Source organism: Bufo bufo, chromosome 6 (assembly GCF_905171765.1).
Source record: "Bufo bufo chromosome 6, aBufBuf1.1, whole genome shotgun sequence".
Taxonomy (NCBI): Eukaryota; Metazoa; Chordata; class Amphibia; order Anura; family Bufonidae; genus Bufo; species Bufo bufo.
The window spans coordinates 54,467,050-54,488,480 of NC_053394.1; the positions used below are offsets into that span (position 1 = coordinate 54,467,050).

Below are 21,431 nucleotides of genomic sequence, written 5' to 3' on the forward strand. Positions count from 1 at the left end.
GGGAGCCCCCTTTAATAAGGGGGCCCCCAGATACCGGCCCCCCACCCTAAGTGAATGAGTATGGGGTACATCGTACCCCTACCCATTCACCTGCAAGAAAAGTGGTAAAAACACAAATAAACCACACAGTGTATTAAAATATTTTATTTTTCTGCTCCGGAGGCCGCCCCCTGTCTTCTTTATTAGCTCTTTTACCAGGGGGGGCTCTTCTTCTTCCGCTATCCCGACGGGTCTTCTCCGCTATCCGGGGGGTCTTCTCAACTCTCCGGGGTTCTCCTTCTGTCTTCGCCGCTCTCCGTTGTTGACTCGGCGCACCCCGGTTCTTCGTCTCGCGAGATCTCGGATTTTAAATAAAAATTTAGCGAGTCAACAACGGAGAGCGGCGAAGACAGAAGGAGAACCCCGGTTCTTCGTCTCGCTAAATTTTTATTTAAAATCCGAGATCTCGCGAGACGAAGAACCGGGGTGCGCCGAGTCAACAACGGAGAGCGGCGAAGACAGAAGGAGAACCCCGGAGAGTTGAGAAGACCCCCCGGATAGCGGAGAAGACCCGTCGGGATAGCGGAAGAAGAAGAGCCCCCCCTGGTAAAAGAGCTAATAAAGAAGACAGGGGGCGGCCTCCGGAGCAGAAAAATAAAATATTTTAATACACTGTGTGGTTTATTTGTGTTTTTACCACTTTTCTTGCAGGTGAATGGGTAGGGGTACGATGTACCCCATACTCGATCACTTAGGGTGGGGGGCCGGTATCTGGGGGCCCCCTTATTAAAGGGGGCTCCCAGATTCCGATAAGCCTCCCGCCCGCATACCCCGACAACCAACGGCCAGGGTTGTCGGGAAGGGGCCCTGTCCTCATCAACATGGGGACAGGGTGCTCTGAGGTGGAGGGGGCCGCAGTGCGCCCCCTGCCCCAGAGCACCCAACCCCCCCATGTTGAGGGCATGCAGCCTGGTACGGCTCAGGAGGGGGGGGGGGGGGCGCTCGCTCGTCCCCACTCCCTTCCTGGCTGGCCGGGTAGCGTGCTTTGGATACGGGTCTGGTATGGATTGTAGGGGGACCCCCTACGCCGTTTTTTTCGGCGTAGGGGGGGCTCTCCTTACAACCCATAACAGACCTAAGGGCCCGGTATGCTCCTGAGGGGGGGACCCTTGCCGGATTTTTATTTAAAATCCGGCGGGGACTTCCCCCTCAGGATTCATAACAAACGCCGCACACGTGTAGAATTGGCGGGAATCCAAGTCGGATCTCCCGTCGCTTCTATGACGGCTCTGTCTCCATCGCGGCAAGCCAGCTCGGCGCTGGCTCCCGCGATGGGGCTCGTAGGTGCTCAATCTCGCCGAGAAAGAGAGCGAGATTGACACAAAATCGGGTTCACCTACTGTAAGTTCTAGACTTGACAGCAGCGAATCAATGGATGTCGTGTATCTGGACTTCTCCAAAGCATTTGACACTGTACCACATAAAAAGTTAGTATATAAAATGAGAATGCTCGGACTGGGAGAAAACGTCTGTATGTGGGTAAGTAACTGGCTGATGGATAGAAAACAGAGGGTGGTTATTAGTGGTACACACTCAGATTGGGTCACTGTCACTAGTGGGGTACCTCAGTGGTCAGTATAGAGCCCTTTTCTCTTCAATATATTTATTAATGATTTTGTAGAAGGCTTGCATAGTAAAATATCAATTTTGGCAGATGACACTAAACTGTGTAAAGTAATTAACACTGAAGAGGATAGTATACTCCTACCGAGCGATCTGGATAGACTGGAGGCTTGGGCAGATAAGTGGCAGATAAGGTTTAACACTGACAAATGTAAAGTTATGCACATGGGAAGGAATAATGCAAGTCACCCGTACATACTATTACATGTTATTTTATTACGCTCCAGAAATACATCCAGGGCCCTCTTGAATTCCTTTATTGTACTCACCATCACCACCTCCTCAGGCAGAGAGTTCCATAGTCTCACTGCTCTTACCGTAAAGAATCCTCTTCTATGTTTGTGTACAAGCCTTCTTTCCTCCAGACGCAGAGGATGTCCCCTCGTCACAGTCACAGTCCTGGGGATAAATAGATGATGGGATAGATCTCTACACTGACCCTTGATATATTTATACATAGTAATTAGATCTCCCCTCAGTCGTCTTTTTTCTAAAGTGAATAACCCTAATTTTGATAATCTTTCAGGGTACTATAGTTGCCCCATTCCAGTTATTACTTTGTTATGTCTGCCTTGTTCACAGGAGCCCAGAACTGTACATAGTACTCCATGTGTGGTCTGACTAGTGATTTGTAAAGTGGTAGGACTATGTTCTCATCACGGGCATCTATGCCCCTTTTGATGCAACCCATTATCTTATTGGCCTTGGCAGCTGCTAGAGAGTGATCCAGGCAGTTATTCTGATTGCCTGATTGGAGTCGGGAAGGAATTTTTTATTCCCCTAAAGTGAGGAAAATTGGCTTCTACCTCACAAGGTTTTTTTTTTTTGCCTTCCTCTGGATCAACTTGCAGGATGACAGGCCGAACTGGATGGACAAATGTCTTTTTTCGGCCCTATGTACTATGTTACTATGTTACTAAGAAAAGCCCATGATGCCCGCTGCACGTGCGAGCAGGCGCCATGTTCGCACATCGCTCCAGCGGAGTACATGTACGGCGCTGGTAGAGAAAGGGTTAGGGTTAGGTGATGTTGACACAGTGTTATGATGGGATCTACAGAAGATGCCTTGTTATGGGAACACTTTATTACATACTTATGGAGGACACTTTGTTGGGGTACAATTTAATAGGGGACACTTTTTAAGGTTATACTTTATTAGGGTTCAAAAATGGATACAGTACCTTAACCTGGCACCTGAGCACTCCTGGTGGGGCAGTCACATGGGGTTGAAGAAAAGCCTATACCCACCTACTGTCTCCACCATTACAACTATCCACAATTTTAGATTTTCATGCCCACTGTGGTGCAGGGAACAGGAGGACAGGTGGCTCGGGGGCGACAGGAGGACAGCCAGGTCAGTTTAATAAACATGCAATATACATCATGCTGGGAAATCATGTGTACATCAGGAAAAAACATAAGTGAAAAAATTAAACTTGTTTTACGATGCCCAGGGGTTAAAGATCTTTCTCATGAGTCAATTTGATGCTTTTCTGACTTCTTTTATTACTACTTTCAGTGAAGTTCCAGCTGATCTCTGTGGACCATCATATTCATGCTACAGATCAAACAGTAAGTGTTTTATTGACACAGATAATTACATTACACTTCACATGATGAGCCCCATCAAAAATAAAACACTTAAAAAACACATTTACTCATCCCCTGGAAAATTTAATAAAAAGCTATCAAAATGTCATATATATCCCAAAATTGTACCAATAAAAAAATAAAGCTCATCCCACATAAAATGGACCCTAATACAACTCAGTTGACAAAAAAAAGTCAAATCCATGTCCAAAGCCAAATGGAGCTCCTTCCCTTCTGAGGCCTGCCATGTGCCCAGACAGTGTATGACCAAATATGGGGTATTTCCGTGCTCTGTTTTTTCCTAATAACCCTTGTGAAAATGAAACATTTTGAGCTAAAACTACATATTATAAGAATTTAACCCTTTCACTACCAGCGCCGTTCATGTACGGCGCTGGTCCAATGGGAAAACATGGTGCCCGCTCACACATGCAGCGGGCGCCATGGCCCGCGGGTCTCCGTTGTTTCAAGCAGCAGAAACCGGTAGATAATTACCGTGACTGGCAATGATGCAGATCGCGGCAATTAAAGTCTTTAGATGCTGTGATCAAGTGAGATCACAGCATCTAAAGGGTGAAAAACTCGGAAGCTTGCACTTCTGGGCTTCTTACCGGCATCCTCTGTATCCAATGAGAATGCCGGTAATTGATTCAATTGTGCTAGGTCTCACTGAAGAGACTCAGGGCATTTAAGCTGAAATTCTTATTTTGGCCAGCAGGTGGCTGGCCAACATAAAAAAAATTGCAATTCTGAATATTAAATGGATGTAAAAAAAAATCCATGAATGTTTAGAATTAAAAACAAAAAATGGATTTTGTAGGCTCAAATACAAGCTTCAAAATCATAACAAAAAGCAAAAAACTTAAAAATATATAAACAATTTACAAATATCTAAAAATTTAAATCACCCCCTTTCCTTGCAATAAAAAAATAAGTACATAAATAACAAAAAATATAAACATCATGGGTATCACCGCAACCAAAAACGCCTGTACTATTAAAATATAAAAATATTTTTCCAATACAGTGACTGAGTAACAGAAAAAAAAGGTCAAAATGGCTAATTTGCCATTTTTTCATTGCTTCTTTTACCCAAAAAATGTAATATGTGATCAAAAAGTCACACACACTCCAAAATGGTATCAATAAAAACTTCAGATTGTCCCACAAAAAATGAGCCCCCACACAGCTCATAAAGTTATGGGGGTCAGAATATGGTGATGAAAAAAAAATATATTTTTAAACTTTACATTTATTTTTACACTATTTAGACATAAAAAAAAACAACTATACATATGTGGTATTGTTGTAATTGTACTCACCCAGAGAATGAATGGCACAGGTCAGTTTTGCCACAAACGAAATGCAGTGGGAACAAAACCTGTAAAACGGTGGCGGAATTTTATTTTTTTCCCCGATTCCACTCCATTTGGAATTTTTTTCCCGCTTCCCACTACATTGCCATATTAAATGGTGGCATTAGAAAGTACAACTTGTCCCGCAAAAAATAAGCCAGCTGTGTGAACGTAAAAATAAAAAAATTATGGCTCAAGGAAGATAGAGAAGAAAAATGAAAATGCAAAAATAAACAAACATCTGGTATCCTAAAGGTTAAATTGTTAATTTTCTCAGCCGAACTATAATAAATTCTACAAACACTTGTGGGTGAAAATGTTCACTAAACCCCAAGATGTATACCGTACTTTGAGAGGTATAGTTTCCAAAATGGAGTATTTTGGAGGAATGTCTTATGTTTTGTAATTGGTATTCTTAAAATGTCTGCAAACCTGAAATGGTGTCTGAAAAACACCCTTAAAAAATGAGTCTGGATAAGAAATGCTGAGTTTCATTCTCTGTTATTACCTGGGGTGTTAAAGAATGTATTAAATTTTAAAATCTTTGAAAATCTTTTAAAAAATTACATTTCTCCTCAATTTCCAAAATTACATTTTGAATGCTTCTGGGGCTTCAGTATTTAAATTAGGTAATTTAAGTGGCCCGGCTATTTAGGTTGCTTAATGCCACTTTTGAAATTATATGGTCCCTAAAAAAAGATACATTTTCTGAAATTTTCTTCAAAATTTGAAAAGAAAATGTTTAATTTACGTCTACCATCGTCAACCAAAGATAAAAAATATATTTGAACAATAATGCCAACCTAAAGTATAAAGTCATGCAACATTAGCTATTTTGTGAGGTATTAGTAGCTTAAAAGGTGAGAAACTCAAATTTTAAAAAATTGCAAATTTTTTGCATTTTGGTAAATTTGGGATTTTTCTAATAAATGAAAACAAATATATTTTGATCAAAAGTTACCACTAACATAAAGTTCAATGTGTCACAAAAAAAAAACTATCTCAGTTCACTTGTGCTTTAACTAGTCAGGCTTTTTAACTTGAGTCATCACTTAGCAATAAGAGCCATAACTTGTAACTCCTGGGTAAAGCTACATTCACAAGACCGTATGTATGAGTCTGCATCTGTTCTACAATTTTGCGGAATGGGTGCAGACCCATTCATTTCAATGGGGCCGCAAAAGATGCAGACAGCACATATAGTTCCATTCCGCGGCCCCGCAAAAAATATAGAGCATGTCCTATTCTTGTCCGCAATTGCAAACAAGAGCAGACATTTTCTATTATAGCGGCGTCATGTGCGTTCTGCAAATCCGTGTTTTGCAAATCCGCAAAACACTACGGTAGTGAGAATGTAGCCTTAACAATGAAAAATCTGTAGCAGGACTCTAGCTAGCATGTGCCATTTATAATGCTAGTATGTGTTTTGTGGCAGAGAGGATTTTGTGCCGTCCTTATGAGGCCCGATGTGACTATTAACTCTGTACCCCCTAGAGTTACACTACACACTTTTTAATAAACTTTCTCTTTAAAGGGGATATGCCACAAATTCTCTGTTAGTTAAAACCAGATAGTGACACATATTCTTTTTTCTAATTTGTCTTTATTTTCTGACTGTATATTTTTTATTCTATTTTCTAAATATGATAATAGGGGCGGCCATCTTGCCTGATGTGTTATAAACAGCTTTTATTGATATACTTTACAGCGGTTTATATGGGCCACAGAAAAAAATTTACTTGTAGGAGAATTTTCTAGGCATGCTCTGTGACCCATGCAGAGGTCATTTTACAGGGATGGAGTAGATAAGCTTTGACAATCTACTGTGAATAATGTATCTTGTGTTATTTTGTGTTATCTTTATATCTTTGTGTTATATCCTTATATAGAGGTGATATCTGTCATTGTAATCCTGCCTACAATGATAATAATGAAGTGGTCTATAACAGGCATCCTCAAACTGCGGCCCTGCGACCAGGCCGCAGTTTGAGGATGCCTGGTCTATAAGATCAAATAGGGCCTATTATTAACCCTACTGGCCAGTGTTTAAACTGCAGAATTTGAGGATTTGTTAGTAATATAATTACAAATAAAAAATAACATAAATTATTTCAAAATAATACATAATAATAAAGTAACTTATGGTATGTGATTTAAACAATAGGTCATTTTCTGATGACAAATTACCAGAAGAGAGAAACTATTCATATTTTTACTCCTAGTAATTGCTAGTATTTGTATTTATGTTTGCTAAGCTAATGAGCTTCCAACCTGCAATGTTATTATTATAATAAATAAGGAAAATATTAATCAGTCAATTTATTAATCAGTCAATTTTTTCCTTTGCAGTTTCCTTTGGTTGAGATAATAGTAAGTATGAAATAAACACTTGCATAGTTATATGTCATATAAGAAGAAAGCTAAAGCCGTGGATATAGGTTCATAACTAGCATTAGTATGTGTACCGCAGGGGGTATATTTCACATCCCCTAAGAGATACTTGCAGCACATAGGCAAGATTATTGGATTGCTTTGGTCTAATTATGTACTAGAGGACATTGTACTAGAGGACATCCAAGTTCCTTTTAAAAATTGGCTGGATATAAAATACACTTTTACTTCACTCTTATATTTTCATGTTTTACTTGCAAACACATATATGAGAATTTTTGATTATTATTCCATAGTCATTTTGTCATTTATTTCATTTCCCATAGGACCCAAATAAACATCGTATAGCCCAGTGGCTGAAGGCGTCTACTTCGCATGGATTTGCGAGCTTTAGCTTTCATTTGGCAGATGAGATACCTCATGGAAACTATAAAATTAACTTACCTGGTTTGTGTACGAAGAATTTTAACGTTGAGGAATATGGTAGGTTGTGAAAACATGAGAAAATGAGGAAAGATTTTATGTGCAGAAGGTTGTAGAGGCATTTACAGACCCTGTGGATCTGTTAACGGGCTTGTCCCATCTGGAACATATATGTCCCCAATGTCTGCGGATGAGGGTCCCAGAATGAAGGTGAAACGGAGCCCTCAAAGTTCCACAGGGCGCAGCACCCATTCATTTCTATGGGACTGCCAATAATATCCAAGTGCTGGCTCAGCTATTTCGATAAACCCCAGAGAAATGAATGAACTGGTAGCCATGCAGCTCGGCTATTTTCGGCAGTCCCATAGAAATGAATGGAGGGTGAGCCCTCTGGCACTTTGTAGGATCTGTTCTAAGGATAGGTGTGGGTCCCTCACCTATCAGACATTGGGCGCATATCCTAGCGATATGATTGGAACAATGGAACAACCAGATGGAACAAACCATTCAAATGGACCACATTCTATCTCTGTACACCAGTCCCCAGCCACATATAGGAAAGGTAGTGTCACACATCTACATGGCCTCCATATCAAGACAGCTGAGCCAATGACTACTTTAGGCCACGTTCACACTTCTGGCAGCAGATCCAGAAGGCTGTTTCAGCAGAGAGCAGCATGCTTGATTTTGCCGGATCCGGCGTTGTCGGATTCTATAGTTCACCACCAGATCCCAATTGACTTTAATGAGGTCCGGCAGTGATTCGGCCGCTTTCCAGCATAAAAGTCAGGTTTTGGCCAGACAAAAACCATTGCATGCAATGGGTTTTGGTCCTGCTGACAGCCTTCATTTGTGCATGATCAGGCAGCCAGATCAGCTTGCCACTGCCTTATACTTTAATTAAGAAAGTTACCTACATTCATGACCACTGCCCCAACCCCTTCCAGGCTGAATGTCATGACTGAACTCCCATCAGGGTTGATAGAGGCTCCCTAGATCCCAAAATGGTAGAGACCACAGGGCAAGTACTCATTGTGGCCTCTGCATAATCCAGCCCCAACTGCTCTCACACACATGAAATACAACAAAACCCGGTGGGACAATGTAAGATAGTCATATTTTTATATATTACTTTTATGAAAAATTCTTATTTAGTAATTATCATACATTTGTATTTCTTTCAGTGCTAAAGAGGTTTGAAGTAATTATTACCTCGCCACCCGATGTTACCCTGCTAGACAAGTCATTTCATCTGGAAGCCTGTGCCAGGTAAGGGTCCTTTTACATGGGCAGATAAATTGCCTGTAACAAGTGCCAGATGACGATATAGAAAGCCAATTGGAAATAATTCATCCATTTCAGTTATGATCCCTTTCTTGTAAATAAGACTTTTCATACGATCATCCCCCTCCCTCATACAGTTTCAATTATTGTTGGGCGCGCATGCCGTGCTAACATGAGAACATGCACTACTGGCGAACGATAATTTTTATGTCATCATAAAAGATGCGACTGATGACAAATAAGCAAACCTCCCTTTTGTTAATGCTTAACTTGACTCTTCCCAATAATAGGACAAGACACAAAAGGCCCAGATTTGCTAAGCCTGTCGATGGCGTTGTTCACATTTCTGTTTTTCACTGATTCTGTTTCTGCGAACAGAATACGCACCCATTGATTTTAGTCATGCAACATGCAACTCTTTGGTCCATGATGGGGACCAAATAAGCCCATTAAAGCCTAAGGGTCCATGAAAAATCACTGTGATGTCAATCAGCAACCAGTAACTCACTGGATCACTACCATAGTCCCTTGTACCTTAACTGCTTCTGGTATAGTGTGTATGCACGGCCATGCTGTTTTAACGCATAAGGCTGTCCGCAAGTTCCATGATTGAAAATTGACATGCTAAATTAACTCTTTCACCACATTTTGTTTACAACTAGTAAGGCCTGACATTTCAATGAATGGGTTACCTGGTTTAGACAGCCTATTGGCATTCTAAGTTAATAGAGAGGAGCTCCTTAGTCAGGACCTCCATTGATTAGCTGGAGCAAAGACTGGCTACAAAGTGTTTCTCTATCTCTTTAGAACATCATTATGTTTATGTATTAGACAAGTAGTGCATTAAATCCAGTAGACACAATGTCGTGCTTTATTGAACTTTTGGTAATGATCTCCTGAGATCCCAGCACCCAAGTCCCCCGTGGCCAGTATATACTTTGGTGACCCTTCTAATACAAAGCAATTGTCCAACTGTGGAGAAGTCTTAGGACAATCCATTTGTTGATTTAATATCTTTCAAGAGGTTAATAAAATACAAATAAGTAGAATACTGCTTATAGCACTGAAACAGACTGTGAGATCACACTCTTTTGGTCCGCCACAGCAATTGTAGAAAACAAAAAGACATGGATTGCACATCAGCATGGTAAGCATTGATCTATTGCTGCTAAACACAATTTATAGACATGAACATGAGGTTCTTTGTGCAAGTTTTGATCATAATTCACAGGTCCACTCATCGGCACTTCTTGGTGACCTTTTTTCAGTGGGTCCTTATGTAAGGGTCCGAGAAACACAGGCCTCCCCATGTTTTGCATTTTAAACAAGCAATATGAAGTTATGCCTTAAAAATGTGCTGCTAAGTATAAGGGGGAGGGAAGGGCAACATTTATGGCCTCTTAGAGGTTAATCAGCCATGTAGAGGAAGAGGAAGAATGTTAGCACGGCTCACCAGAGCAAAAATTTGTAATGGAGTAGACAATTGGTTCATGATAATACCATGTGAAGAAGTTCATGAAGCAAATTAGTTATTTGCCCTCAAATGCCAAACTGAATAGGTGCTTTTTGAGTCTTTTTTTTAAGAGTCCATTGATGGCATCTATCTTCTTGACCTGGTAATGTATTCCATAGAGTGAGGGCTGCATGAAAGAAGGCTGTGGCACCGAAAGTTTTGTGGTGGACAAAGGGTATGGACAGTTTGTTCGAGCCTGCTGATCTAAGAGTACCACAAGGAGTGTAGGGCTGCAGTAGTCCTTTTAGGTAGTTGGGGCCTAAGTTATTCATGGCTTTAAAAGTCTGTGAGGATGGGTGTTATGGGAGTTAGCCAGGGCTGATTGGTTATTCATCTAGCTGCAGCATTTTGAACTAGCTGGAGCTGATGTATTGCTTTGCCTACATATACAGTACAGACCAAAAGTTTGGACACACCTTCTCATTCAAAGAGTTTTCTTTATTTTCATGACTATGAAGGCATCAAAACTGTGAATTAACACATGTGGAATTATATACATAACAAACAAGTGTGAAACAACTGAAAATAAGTCATATTCTAGGTTCTTCAAAGTAGCCACCTTTTGCTTTGATTACTGCTTTGCACACTCTTGGCATTCTCTTGATGAGCTTCAAGAGGTAGTCCCCTGAAATGGTCTTCCAACAGTCTTGAAGGAGTTCCCAGAGATGCTTAGCACTTGTTGGCCCTTTTGCCTTCACTCTGCAGTCCAGCTCACCCCAAACCATCTCGATTGGGTTCAGGTCCGGTGACTGTGGAGGCCAGGTCATCTGGGTCAGCACCCCATCACTCTCCTTCATGGTCAAATAGCCCTTACTTTCAAAGTTTTCCCAATTTTTCGGCTGACTGACCTTCATTTCTTAAAGTAATGATGGCCACTCGTTTTTCTTTACTTAGCTGCTTTTTTCTTGCCATAATACAAATTCTAACAGTCTATTCAGTAGGACTATCAGCTGTGTATCCACCTGACTTCTCCTCAACGCAACTGATGGTCCCAACCCCATTTATAAGGCAAGAAATCCCACTTATTAAACCATTTCAGGGGACTACCTCTTGAAGCTCATCAAGAGAATGCCAATAGTGTGCAAAGCAGTAATCAAAGCAAAAGGCGGCTACTTTGAAGAACCTAGAATATGACATATTTTCAGTTGTTTCACACTTGTTTGTTATGTATATAATTCCACATGTGTTAAGTCATAGTTTTGATGCCTTCAGTGTGAATCTACAATTTTCATAGTCATGAAAATAAAGAAAACTCTTTGAATGAGAAGGTGTGTCCAAACTTTTGGTCTGTACTGTAGGTCATTGCAGTAGTCCAGTCGCGAGGTTATGAGGGTGTGTACCAGTGTGGATAAATCGTCTACTGGAATGACTTGTTTGATTCTTGCAATTTTTCTCAGGTGGAAGTATGAAGATTTAACAATGGCTGATATCTGTTTCCTGAGAGAGAGTCCCCCATCAATAACTACCCACAAATTTCGTACATGGTCTGAGCTTTGAAGGGTTGTACTTCCCAGGGATAGAGGTGTTAGATGTGCAAGTCATTCCACTCATCTGGGTGGAGACCGTCGAGCATCCCATATAAAAACTACTTTTACTGTAAAGATGTAGTTAGTGCACTAGCCGGATAGCAGAAGCGACAGGTGCGTGGAGCAGTTGCAACAGAGCCAGGTTGGCTGCCTGACGCGGACCTGGCATAGAGAACCCCAATGCTAAGGTATAAGGGAAAGATCTGCACTGGTTCTGTGTTCAGAGCCGCATCTGGTTTTGGCTCAAAATCACTGATGGAAATCACTGACCAAGCACTTATGTGTGAATGAGGCATTACCCTTACACTAATTTGGCTTTACACCACATTGCAACCTCCACCACAAAACAGTACCTGCAGGGGGCAACCGAGATGCTCAACAGCACCCCTTGACTACATAATCTCACGGGCACGGTACAACAGCAACAACAGCCGCCATGCAGCACTGCACAATGTGAACAGATTGCATTAGTTTATCTTTCCACTTGGTCTCAGAAAGTAGACTAGGACCAGGCAGGCATTTACTCTTTTGAAGCTTAGTTAAATGAGTGGAGTGCTTGGCACCATAAAAAAAAAAAGAGTAGAACTGTAGAGGCATGCATTTCGTGTCCACATGCGATGCATTAATTTTGCCTTCTGTCTTAACTTTCCAGATACACTTATGGAAAGCCAGTACAGGGATCGATTGACCTTAATATCTGTCCTGAGCAAAAAGCTTACCATAGCTTTCACCAAGAAACCAGCGGTGAAAGTGAAGAAGGAGAAAACTGTATAAACATAAAGAATGCGAAGGTAAGAAGAGATTTCTTAAAGGAACAACACTATCCATTTGCTTTTCTGCATTTTGTACCTTTCAATACGTGTTTCTTTTGTGTTTGCAATAGGTAAATATTAATCTATCAGCAGGATCATATTGTATGATTACTTTGAATTTGGCTAACTTCACAAAAAATTTGAGTCTAGAAGGGAGGCAGAGGTTGAAGGCACACTCAGCAGCTGGAGCCTTAAAACAAGTGCTTCTGTCCCATATGAAGAGGAAAGTTAATAAATGACTAGTGTTGGGCGCGAATATTCGAATCACGAATTTTAATCGTGAATATCGCCACTTTGAGAATTCGTGAAGATTTAGAATTTAGTGCTATATATTCGTATTTTCATCAGTAATCTCCTGCTTCTTGCTTGTGGGCCAATGAGAAGGCAGCAATGTCTTTGTCTGAGCTTAGCAACATCCCTAACAACTAGGGATGAGCGAACCCGAACTGTTTAGTTCGGGTTCGTACCGAATTTTGGGGTGTCCGTTACACGGACCCGAACCCGAACATTTTCGTAAAAGTCCGGGTTCGAGTTCGGTGTTCGGCGCATTCTTGGCGCTTTTTGAAAGGCTGCAAAGCAGCCAATCAACAAGCATCATACTACTTGGCCCAAGAGGCCATCACAGCCATGCCTACTATTGGCATGGCTGTCATTGGCCAGTGCACCATGTGACCCAGCCTCTATTTAAGCTGGAGTCACGTAGCGCCGCACGTCACTCTGCTATGATCAGTATAGGGAGAGGTTGCAGCTGCGACGTTAGGGCGAGATTAGGCAGATTAACTCCTCCAAAAGACTTCATTCTGTGATCGATCTGCAGCTGTGGATCATTGAAGTGCTATTATTGACTTGCTCACTTTTTTGAGGCTGCCCAGAGCGTTTTTAGATCACTTTTTTTCTGGGGTGATCGGCGGCCATTTTGTGACTTGTGGTGCGCCAGCACGAGCTATCACCAAGTGTATTTAACCATCGATAGTGTGGTTATTTTGTGCTATATCCTACATCAGCTGCAGGCTGAGCCTGTGTCACCGAAGTGCATTTAACCATCAACAGTCTGGTTATTTTTTGGCCATATACTACATCAGCTGCAGGCTGAGCCTGTTTCACCCAAGTGCATTTAACCATCAACAGTCTGATTATTTTTTGGCCATATACTACATCAGCTGCAGGCTGAGCCTGTGTCACCGAAGTGCATTTAACCATCAACAGTCTGGTTATTTTTTGGCCATATATTACATCAGGGGCAAGTTGAGCCTGTCACCCAGCGCCTAAAAAATAGACCTGACATTTCTATTCAACCAAATCTGCACAGTTTTAGCTGGTCAAGTTATTTGTAGGGACCGTCAAAGCAGACTTTTTGTTCTGGGTTGAAAAAGCATTCCCAAATTTGCCATTCTGAAAATAACTAGTTTGTGGTATTTCAGGCCTACTTGAAATCTATCCCAAAAAGAAAATCTTACATTGAAGTTATTGATAGTATCATTCAGAAAAACCTAAGACACACGCTAGCGTGCTGATAGAAGTGTCATTCTGTGATTAAACCTATAACTGTCACACAGCGCAAAAAAAAACAGGTCTCACATCTCTATTCAACCAAATCTGCACAGTTTTAGCTGGTCAAGTTATTTGTAGTGACCGTCAAAGCAGACTTTTTGTTCTGGGTTGAAAAAGCATTCCCAAATTTGCCATTCTGAAAATAACTAGTTTGTGGTATTTCAGGCCTACTTGAAATCTATCCCAAAAAGAAAATCTTACATTGAAGTTATTGATAGTATCATTCAGAAAAACCTAAGACACACGCTAGCGTGCTGATAGAAGTGTTATTCTGTGATTAAACCTATAACTGTCACACAGCGCAAAAAAAAAACAGGTCTCACATCTCTATTCAACCAAATCTGCACAGTTTTAGCTGGTCAAGTTATTTGTAGTGACCGTAAAAGCAGACTTTTTGTTCTGGGTTGAAAAAGCATTCCCAAATTTGCCATTCTCAAAATTGTGGTGAACGGGAACAATGAGGAAAACATCTAATAAGGGACGCGGACGTGGACATGGTCGTGGTGGTAATAGTGGACCCTCTGGTGCTGGGAGAGGACGTGGCCGTTCTGCCACAGCCACACATCCTAGTGAACCAACTACCTCAGGTCCCAGTAGCCAGCAGAAATTACAGCGATATTTGGTGGGGCCCAATGCCGTTCTAAGGATGGTAAGGCCTAAACAGGTACAGGCATTACTCAATTGGGTGGCCGACAGTGGATCCAGCACGTTCACATTATCTCCCACCCAGTCTTCTGCAGAAAGCGCACAGATGGCGCATGAAAACCAAGCCCATCGGTCTGTCACATCAACCCCATGCATATCAGGGAAACTGTCTGAGCCTCAAGTTATGCAGCAGTCTCTTATGCTGTTTGAAGACTCTGCTGCCAGGGTTTCCCAAGGGCACCCACCTAGCCCTTCCCCAGGGGTGGAAGAGATAGAATGCACTAACGCACAACCACTTATTTTTCCTGATGATGAGGACATGGGAATACCACCTCAGCACGTCTCTGATGATGACGAAACACAGGTGCCAACTGCTGCGTCTTTCTGCAGTGTGCAGACTGAACAGGAGGTCAGGGATCAAGACTGGGTGGAAGACGATGCAGGGGACGATGAGGTCCTAGACCCCACATGGAATGAAGGTCGTGCCACTGACTTTCACAGTTCGGAGGAAGAGGCAGTGGTGAGACCGAGCCAACAGCTTAGCAAAAGAGGGAGCAGTGGGAAAAATCAGAACACCCGCCACCAAGAGACTCCGCCTGCTACTGACCGCCGCCATCTGGGACCGAGCACCCCAAAGGCAGCTTCAAGGAGTTCCCTGGCATGGCACTTCTTCAAACAATGTGCTGACGACAAGACCCGAGTGGTTTGCACGCTGTGCCATCAGAGCCTGAAGCGAGGCATTAACGTTCTGAACCTTAGCACAACCTGCATGACCAGGCACCTGCATGCAAAGCATGAACTGCAGTGGAGTAAACACCTTAAAAACAAGGAAGTCACTCAGGCTCCCCCTGCTACATCTTCTGCTGCTGCCGCCTCGGCCTCTTCTGCTGCTGCTGCCGCCGCCTCGGCCTCTTCCTCCGCCTCTGGAGGAACGTTGGCACCTGCCGCCCAGCAAACATGGGATGTACCACCAACACCACCACCTGCGTCACCAAGCATCTCAACCATGTCACACGGCAGCGTTCAGCTCTCCATCTCACAAACATTTGAGAGAAAGCGTAAATTCTCACCTAGCCACCCTCGATCCCTGGCCCTGAATGCCAGCATTTCTAAACTACTGGCCTATGAAATGCTGTCATTTTGGCTGGTGGACACACACAGCTTCAAACAGCTCATGTCACTTGCTGTCCCACAGTATGTTGTTCCCAGCCGCCACTACTTCTCTAAGAGAGCCGTGCCTTCCCTGCACAAACAAGTGTCCGATAAAATCAAGTGTGCACTGCGCAACGCCATCTGTGGCAAGGTCCACCTAACCACAGATACGTGGACCAGTAAGCACGGCCAGGGACGCTATATCTCCCTAACTGCACACTGGGTAAATGTAGTGGCGGCTGGGCCCCAGGCGGAGAGCTATTTGACGCACGTCCTTCCGCCGCCAAGGATCGCAGGGCAACATTCTTTGCCTCCTGTCTCCTCCTCCTCCTACTCAGCTTCCTCCTCCTCCTCTTCCACCTGCTCATCCAGTCAGCCACACACCTTCACCACCAACTTCAGCACAGCACGGGGTAAACGTCAGCAGGCCATTCTGAAACTCATATGTTTGGGGGACAGGCCCCACACCGCACAGGAGTTGTGGCGGGGTATAGAACAACAGACCGACGAGTGGTTGCTGCCGGTGAGCCTCAAGCCCGGCCTGGTGGTGTGCGATAATGGGCGAAATCTCGTTGCAGCTCTGGGACTAGCCGGTTTGACGCACATCCCTTGCCTGGCGCATGTGCTGAATTTGGTGGTGCAGAAGTTCATTCGCAACTACCCCGACATGTCAGAGCTGCTGCATAAAGTGCGGGCCGTCTGTTCGCGCTTCCGGCGTTCACACCCTGCCGCTGCTCGCCTGTCTGCGCTACAGCGTAACTTCGGCCTTCCCGCTCACCGCCTCATATGCGACGTGCCCACCAGGTGGAACTCCACCTTTCATATGCTGGACAGACTGTGCGAGCAGCAGCAGGCCATAGTGGAGTTTCAGCTGCAGCACGCACGGGTCAGTCGCACTGCGGATCAGACACACTTCACCACCAATGACTGGGCCTCCATGCGAGACCTGTGTGCCCTGTTGCGCTGTTTCGAGTACTCCACCAACATGGCCAGTGGCGATGACGCCGTTATCAGCGTTACAATACCACTTCTATGTCTCCTTGAGAAAACACTTAGGGCGATGATGGAAGAGGAGGTGGCCCAGGAGGAAGAGGAGGAAGAGGGGTCATTTTTAGCACTTTCAGGCCAGTCTCTTCAAAGTGACTCAGAGGGAGGTTTTTTGCAACACCAGAGGCCAGGTACAAATGTGGCCAGACAGGGCCCACTACTGGAGGACGAGGAGGACGAGGATGAGGAGGAGGTGGAGGAGGATGAGGATGAAGCATGTTCACAGCGGGGTGGCACCCAAAGCAGCTCGGGCCCATCACTGGTGCGTGGCTGGGGGGAAACACAGGACGATGACGATACGCCTCCCACAGAGGACAGCTTGTCCTTACCTCTGGGCAGCCTGGCACACATGAGCGACTACATGCTGCAGTGCCTGCGCAACGACAGCAGAGTTGCCCACATTTTAATGTGTGCAGACTACTGGGTTGCCACCCTGCTGGATCCCCGGTACAAAGACAATGTGCCCACCTTACTTCCTACACTGGAGCGTGATAGGAAGATGCGCGAGTACAAGCGCACGTTGGTAGACGCGCTACTGAGAGCATTCCCAAATGTCACAGGGGAACCAGTGGAAGCCCAAGGCGAAGGCAGAGGAGGAGCAAGAGGTCGCCAACGCAGCTGTGTCACGGCCAGCTCCTCTGAGGGCAGGGTTAGCATGGCAGAGATGTGGAAAAGTTTTGTCACCACGCCACAGCTAACTGCACCACCTCCTGATACGGAACGTGTTAGCAGGAGGCAACATTTCACTAACATGGTGGAACAGTACCTGTGCACACCCCTCCACGTACTGACTGATGGTTCGGCCCCATTCAACTTCTGGGTCTCCAAATTGTCCACGTGGCCAGAGCTAGCCTTTTATGCCTTGGAGGTGCTGGCCTGCCGGCGGCCAGCGTTTTGTCTGAACGTGTATTCAGCACGGCAGGGGGCGTCATTACAGACAAACGCAGCCGCCTGTCTACAGCCAATGTGGACAAGCTGACGTTCATAAAAATGAACCAGGCATGGATCCCACAGGAACTGTCCATCCATTGTGCAGATTAGATATTAACTACCTCCCCTTAACAATATATTATTCTACTCCAGGGCACTTCCTCATTCAATACTATTTTTAATTTCATTTTACCATTATATTGTGGGGCAACCCAAAGTTGAATGAACCTCTCCTCTGTCTGGGTGCCGGGGCCTAAATGTGTGACAGTGGCCTGTTCCAGTGGTGGGTGACGTGAAGCCTGATTCTCTGCTATGACATTAAGACAGATTCTGTGCTGACATAAGGCCAGATTCTCTGTTACGGGACCTCTCTCCTCTGCCTGGGTGCCTGGGCCTAAATGTGTGACAGTGGCCTGTTCCAGTGGTGGGTGACGAGATGCCTGATTCTCTGCTATGACATGAAGACAGATTCTGTGCTGACATAAGGCCAGATTTTCTGTTACAGGACCTCTCTCCTCTGTCTGGGTGCCGGGGCCTAAATGTGTGACAGTGGCCTGTTCCAGTGGTGGGTGACGTGAAGCTTGATTCTCTGCTATGACATGAAGACAGATTCTGCGCTGACATAAGGCCAGATTCTCTGTTACGGGACCGCTCTCCTCTGTCTGGGTGCCGGGGCCTAAATGTGTGACAGTGGCCTGTTCCAGTGGTGGGTGACGTGAAGCCTGATTCTCTGCTATGACATGAATACAGATTCTGCGCTGACATAAGGCCAGATTCTCTGTTACGGGACCTCTCTCCTCTGCCTGGGTGCCTGGGCCTAAATGTGTGACAGTGGCCTGTTCCAGTGGTGGCTGACGTGAAGCCTGATTCTCTGCTATGACATGAAGACAGATTCTGCGCTGACATAAGGCCAGATTCTCTGTTACGGGACCGCTCTCCTCTGTCTGGGTGCCGGGGCCTAAATGTGTGACAGTGGCCTGTTCCAGTGGTGGGTGACGTGAAGCCTGATTCTCTGCTATGACATTAAGACAGATTCTGTGCTGACATAAAGCCAGATTCTCTGTTACGGGACCTCTCTCCTCTGCCTGGGTGCCTGGGCCTAAATGTGTGACAGTGGCCTGTTCCAGTGGTGGGTGACGTGATGCCTGATTCTCTGCTATGACATGAAGACAGATTCTGTGCTGACATAAGGCCAGATTCTCTGTTACAGAACCTCTCTCCTCTGTCTGGGTGCCGGGGCCTAAATGTGTGACAGTGGCCTGTTCCAGTGGTGGGTGACGTGAAGCTTGATTCTCTGCTATGACATGAAGACAGATTCTGCGCTGACATAAGGCCAGATTCTCTGTTACGGGACTGCTCTCCTCTGTCTGGGTGCCGGGGCCTAAATGTGTGACAGTGGCCTGTTCCAGTGGTGGGTGACGTGAAGCCTGATTCTCTGCTATGACATGAAGACTGATTCTGCGCTGACATGAAGCCAGATTCTCTGCTATGGCATGAAGAGACTGATTCTCTGCTGACATGAAGCCAGATTCTTTGCTATGGCATTAAGAGACTGATTCTCTGCTGATGTGAAGCCAGATTCTCTGCTATGGGACCTCTGTCCAATTGATATTGGTTCATTTTTATTTTTTTAATTTTAATTTTAATTCATTTCCCTATCCACATTTGTTTGCAGGGGATTTACCTACATGTTGCTGCCTTTTGCAGCCCTCTAGCTCTTTCCTGGGCTGTTTTACAGCCTTTTTAGTGCCCAAAAGTTCGGGTCCCCATTGACTTCAATGGGGTTCGGGTTCGGGACGAAGTTCGGGTCGGGTTCGGATCCCGAACCCGAACATTTCCGGGAAGTTCGGCCGAACTTCTCGAACCCGAACATCCAGGTGTTCGCTCAACTCTACTAACAACCAATAGGAACGTTGCCTACCCCTTACTATATAAGAACCTCCCCAGCAGCTATTTTCTGCATTTTTTTGCAGTTCTGAGATAGAGAGAGAGAGAGCAGTGTCATTGCTGTGCTCTGTGCTTTGCTGTGTCATTACATTAGATAGTTAGTTAGCTCATATATATACACTGCTTGCAGAATTATTAGGCAAATGAGTATTTTGACCACATCATCCTCTTTATGCATGTTGTCTTACTCCAAGCTGTATAGGCTCGAAAGCCTACTACCAATTAAGCATATTAGATTAAGTGCATCTCTGTAATGAGAAGGGGTGTGGTTTAATGACATCAACACCCTATATTAGGTGTGCATAATTATTAGGCAACTTCCTTTCCTTTGGCAAAATGGATCAAAAGAAGGACTTGACAGGCTCAGAAAAGTCAAAAATAGTGAGATATCTTGCAGAGGGATGCAGCACTCTTAAAATTGCAAAGCTTCTGAAGCGTGATCATCGAACAATCAAGCGTTTCATTCAAAATAGTCAACAGGGTCGCAAGAAGCGTGTGGAAAAACCAAGGCGCAAAATAACTGCCCATGAACTGAGAAAAGTCAAGCGTGCAGCTGCCAAGATGCCACTTGCCACCAGTTTGGCCATATTTCAGAGCTGCAACATCACTGGAGTGCCCAAAAGCACAAGGTGTGCAATACTCAGAGACATGGCCAAGGTAAGAAAGGCTGAAAGACGACCACCACTGAACAAGACACACAAGCTGAAACGTCAAGACTGGGCCAAGAAATATCTGAAGACTGATTTTTCTAAGGTTTTATGGACTGATGAAATGAGAGTGAGTCTTGATGGGCCAGATGGATGGGCCCGGGGCTGGATTGGTAAAGGGCAGAGAGCTCCAGTGCGACTCAGACTCCAGCAAGGTGGAGGTGGAGTACTGGTTTGGGCTGGTATCATCAAAGATGAGCTTGTGGGGCCTTTTCGGGTTGAGGATGGAGTCAAGCTCAACTCCCAGTCCTACTGCCAGTTTCTGGAAGACACCTTCTTCAAGCAGTGGTACAGGAAGAAGTCTGCATCCTTCAAGAAAAACATGATTTTCATGCAGGACAATGCTCCATCACACGCGTCCAAGTACTCCACAGCGTGGCTGGCAAGAAAGGGTATAAAAGAAGAAAATCTAATGACATGGCCTCCTTGTTCACCTGATCTGAACCCCATTGAGAACCTGTGGTCCATCATCAAATGTGAGATTTACAAGGAGGGAAAACAGTACACCTCTCTGAACAGTGTCTGGGAGGCTGTGGTTGCTGCTGCACGCAATGTTGATGGTGAACAGATCAAAACACTGACAGAATCCATGGATGGTAGGCTTTTGAGTGTCCTTGCGAAGAAAGGTGGCTATATTGGTCACTGATTTGTTTTTGTTTTGTTTTTGAATGTCAGAAATGTATATTTGTGAATGTTGAGATGTTATATTGGTTTCACTGGTAAAAATAAATAATTGAAATGGGTATATATTAGTTTTTTGTTAAGTTGCCTAATAATTATGCACAGTAATAGTCACCTGCACACACAGATATCCCCCTAAAATAGCTAAAACTAAAAACAAACTAAAAACTACTTCCAAAAATATTCAGCTTTGATATTATTGAGTTTTTTGGGTT

General features: G+C 44.2%; 1 protein-coding gene across 1 annotated transcript in view; it reads left to right on the plus strand.

The window, feature by feature from the left end:
• LOC121004849 (murinoglobulin-2-like) overlaps window positions 1-21,431 on the plus strand; it is a 136,706-nt gene that overhangs the window by 18,851 nt on the left and 96,424 nt on the right. The window contains exons 4-8 of the mRNA XM_040437240.1: window positions 3,182-3,234; window positions 6,957-6,977; window positions 7,325-7,481; window positions 8,606-8,690; window positions 12,397-12,535. Coding sequence (XP_040293174.1) covers window positions 3,182-3,234; window positions 6,957-6,977; window positions 7,325-7,481; window positions 8,606-8,690; window positions 12,397-12,535 — 455 coding nt within the window. The remainder of the gene's footprint in view (window positions 1-3,181; window positions 3,235-6,956; window positions 6,978-7,324; window positions 7,482-8,605; window positions 8,691-12,396; window positions 12,536-21,431) is intronic.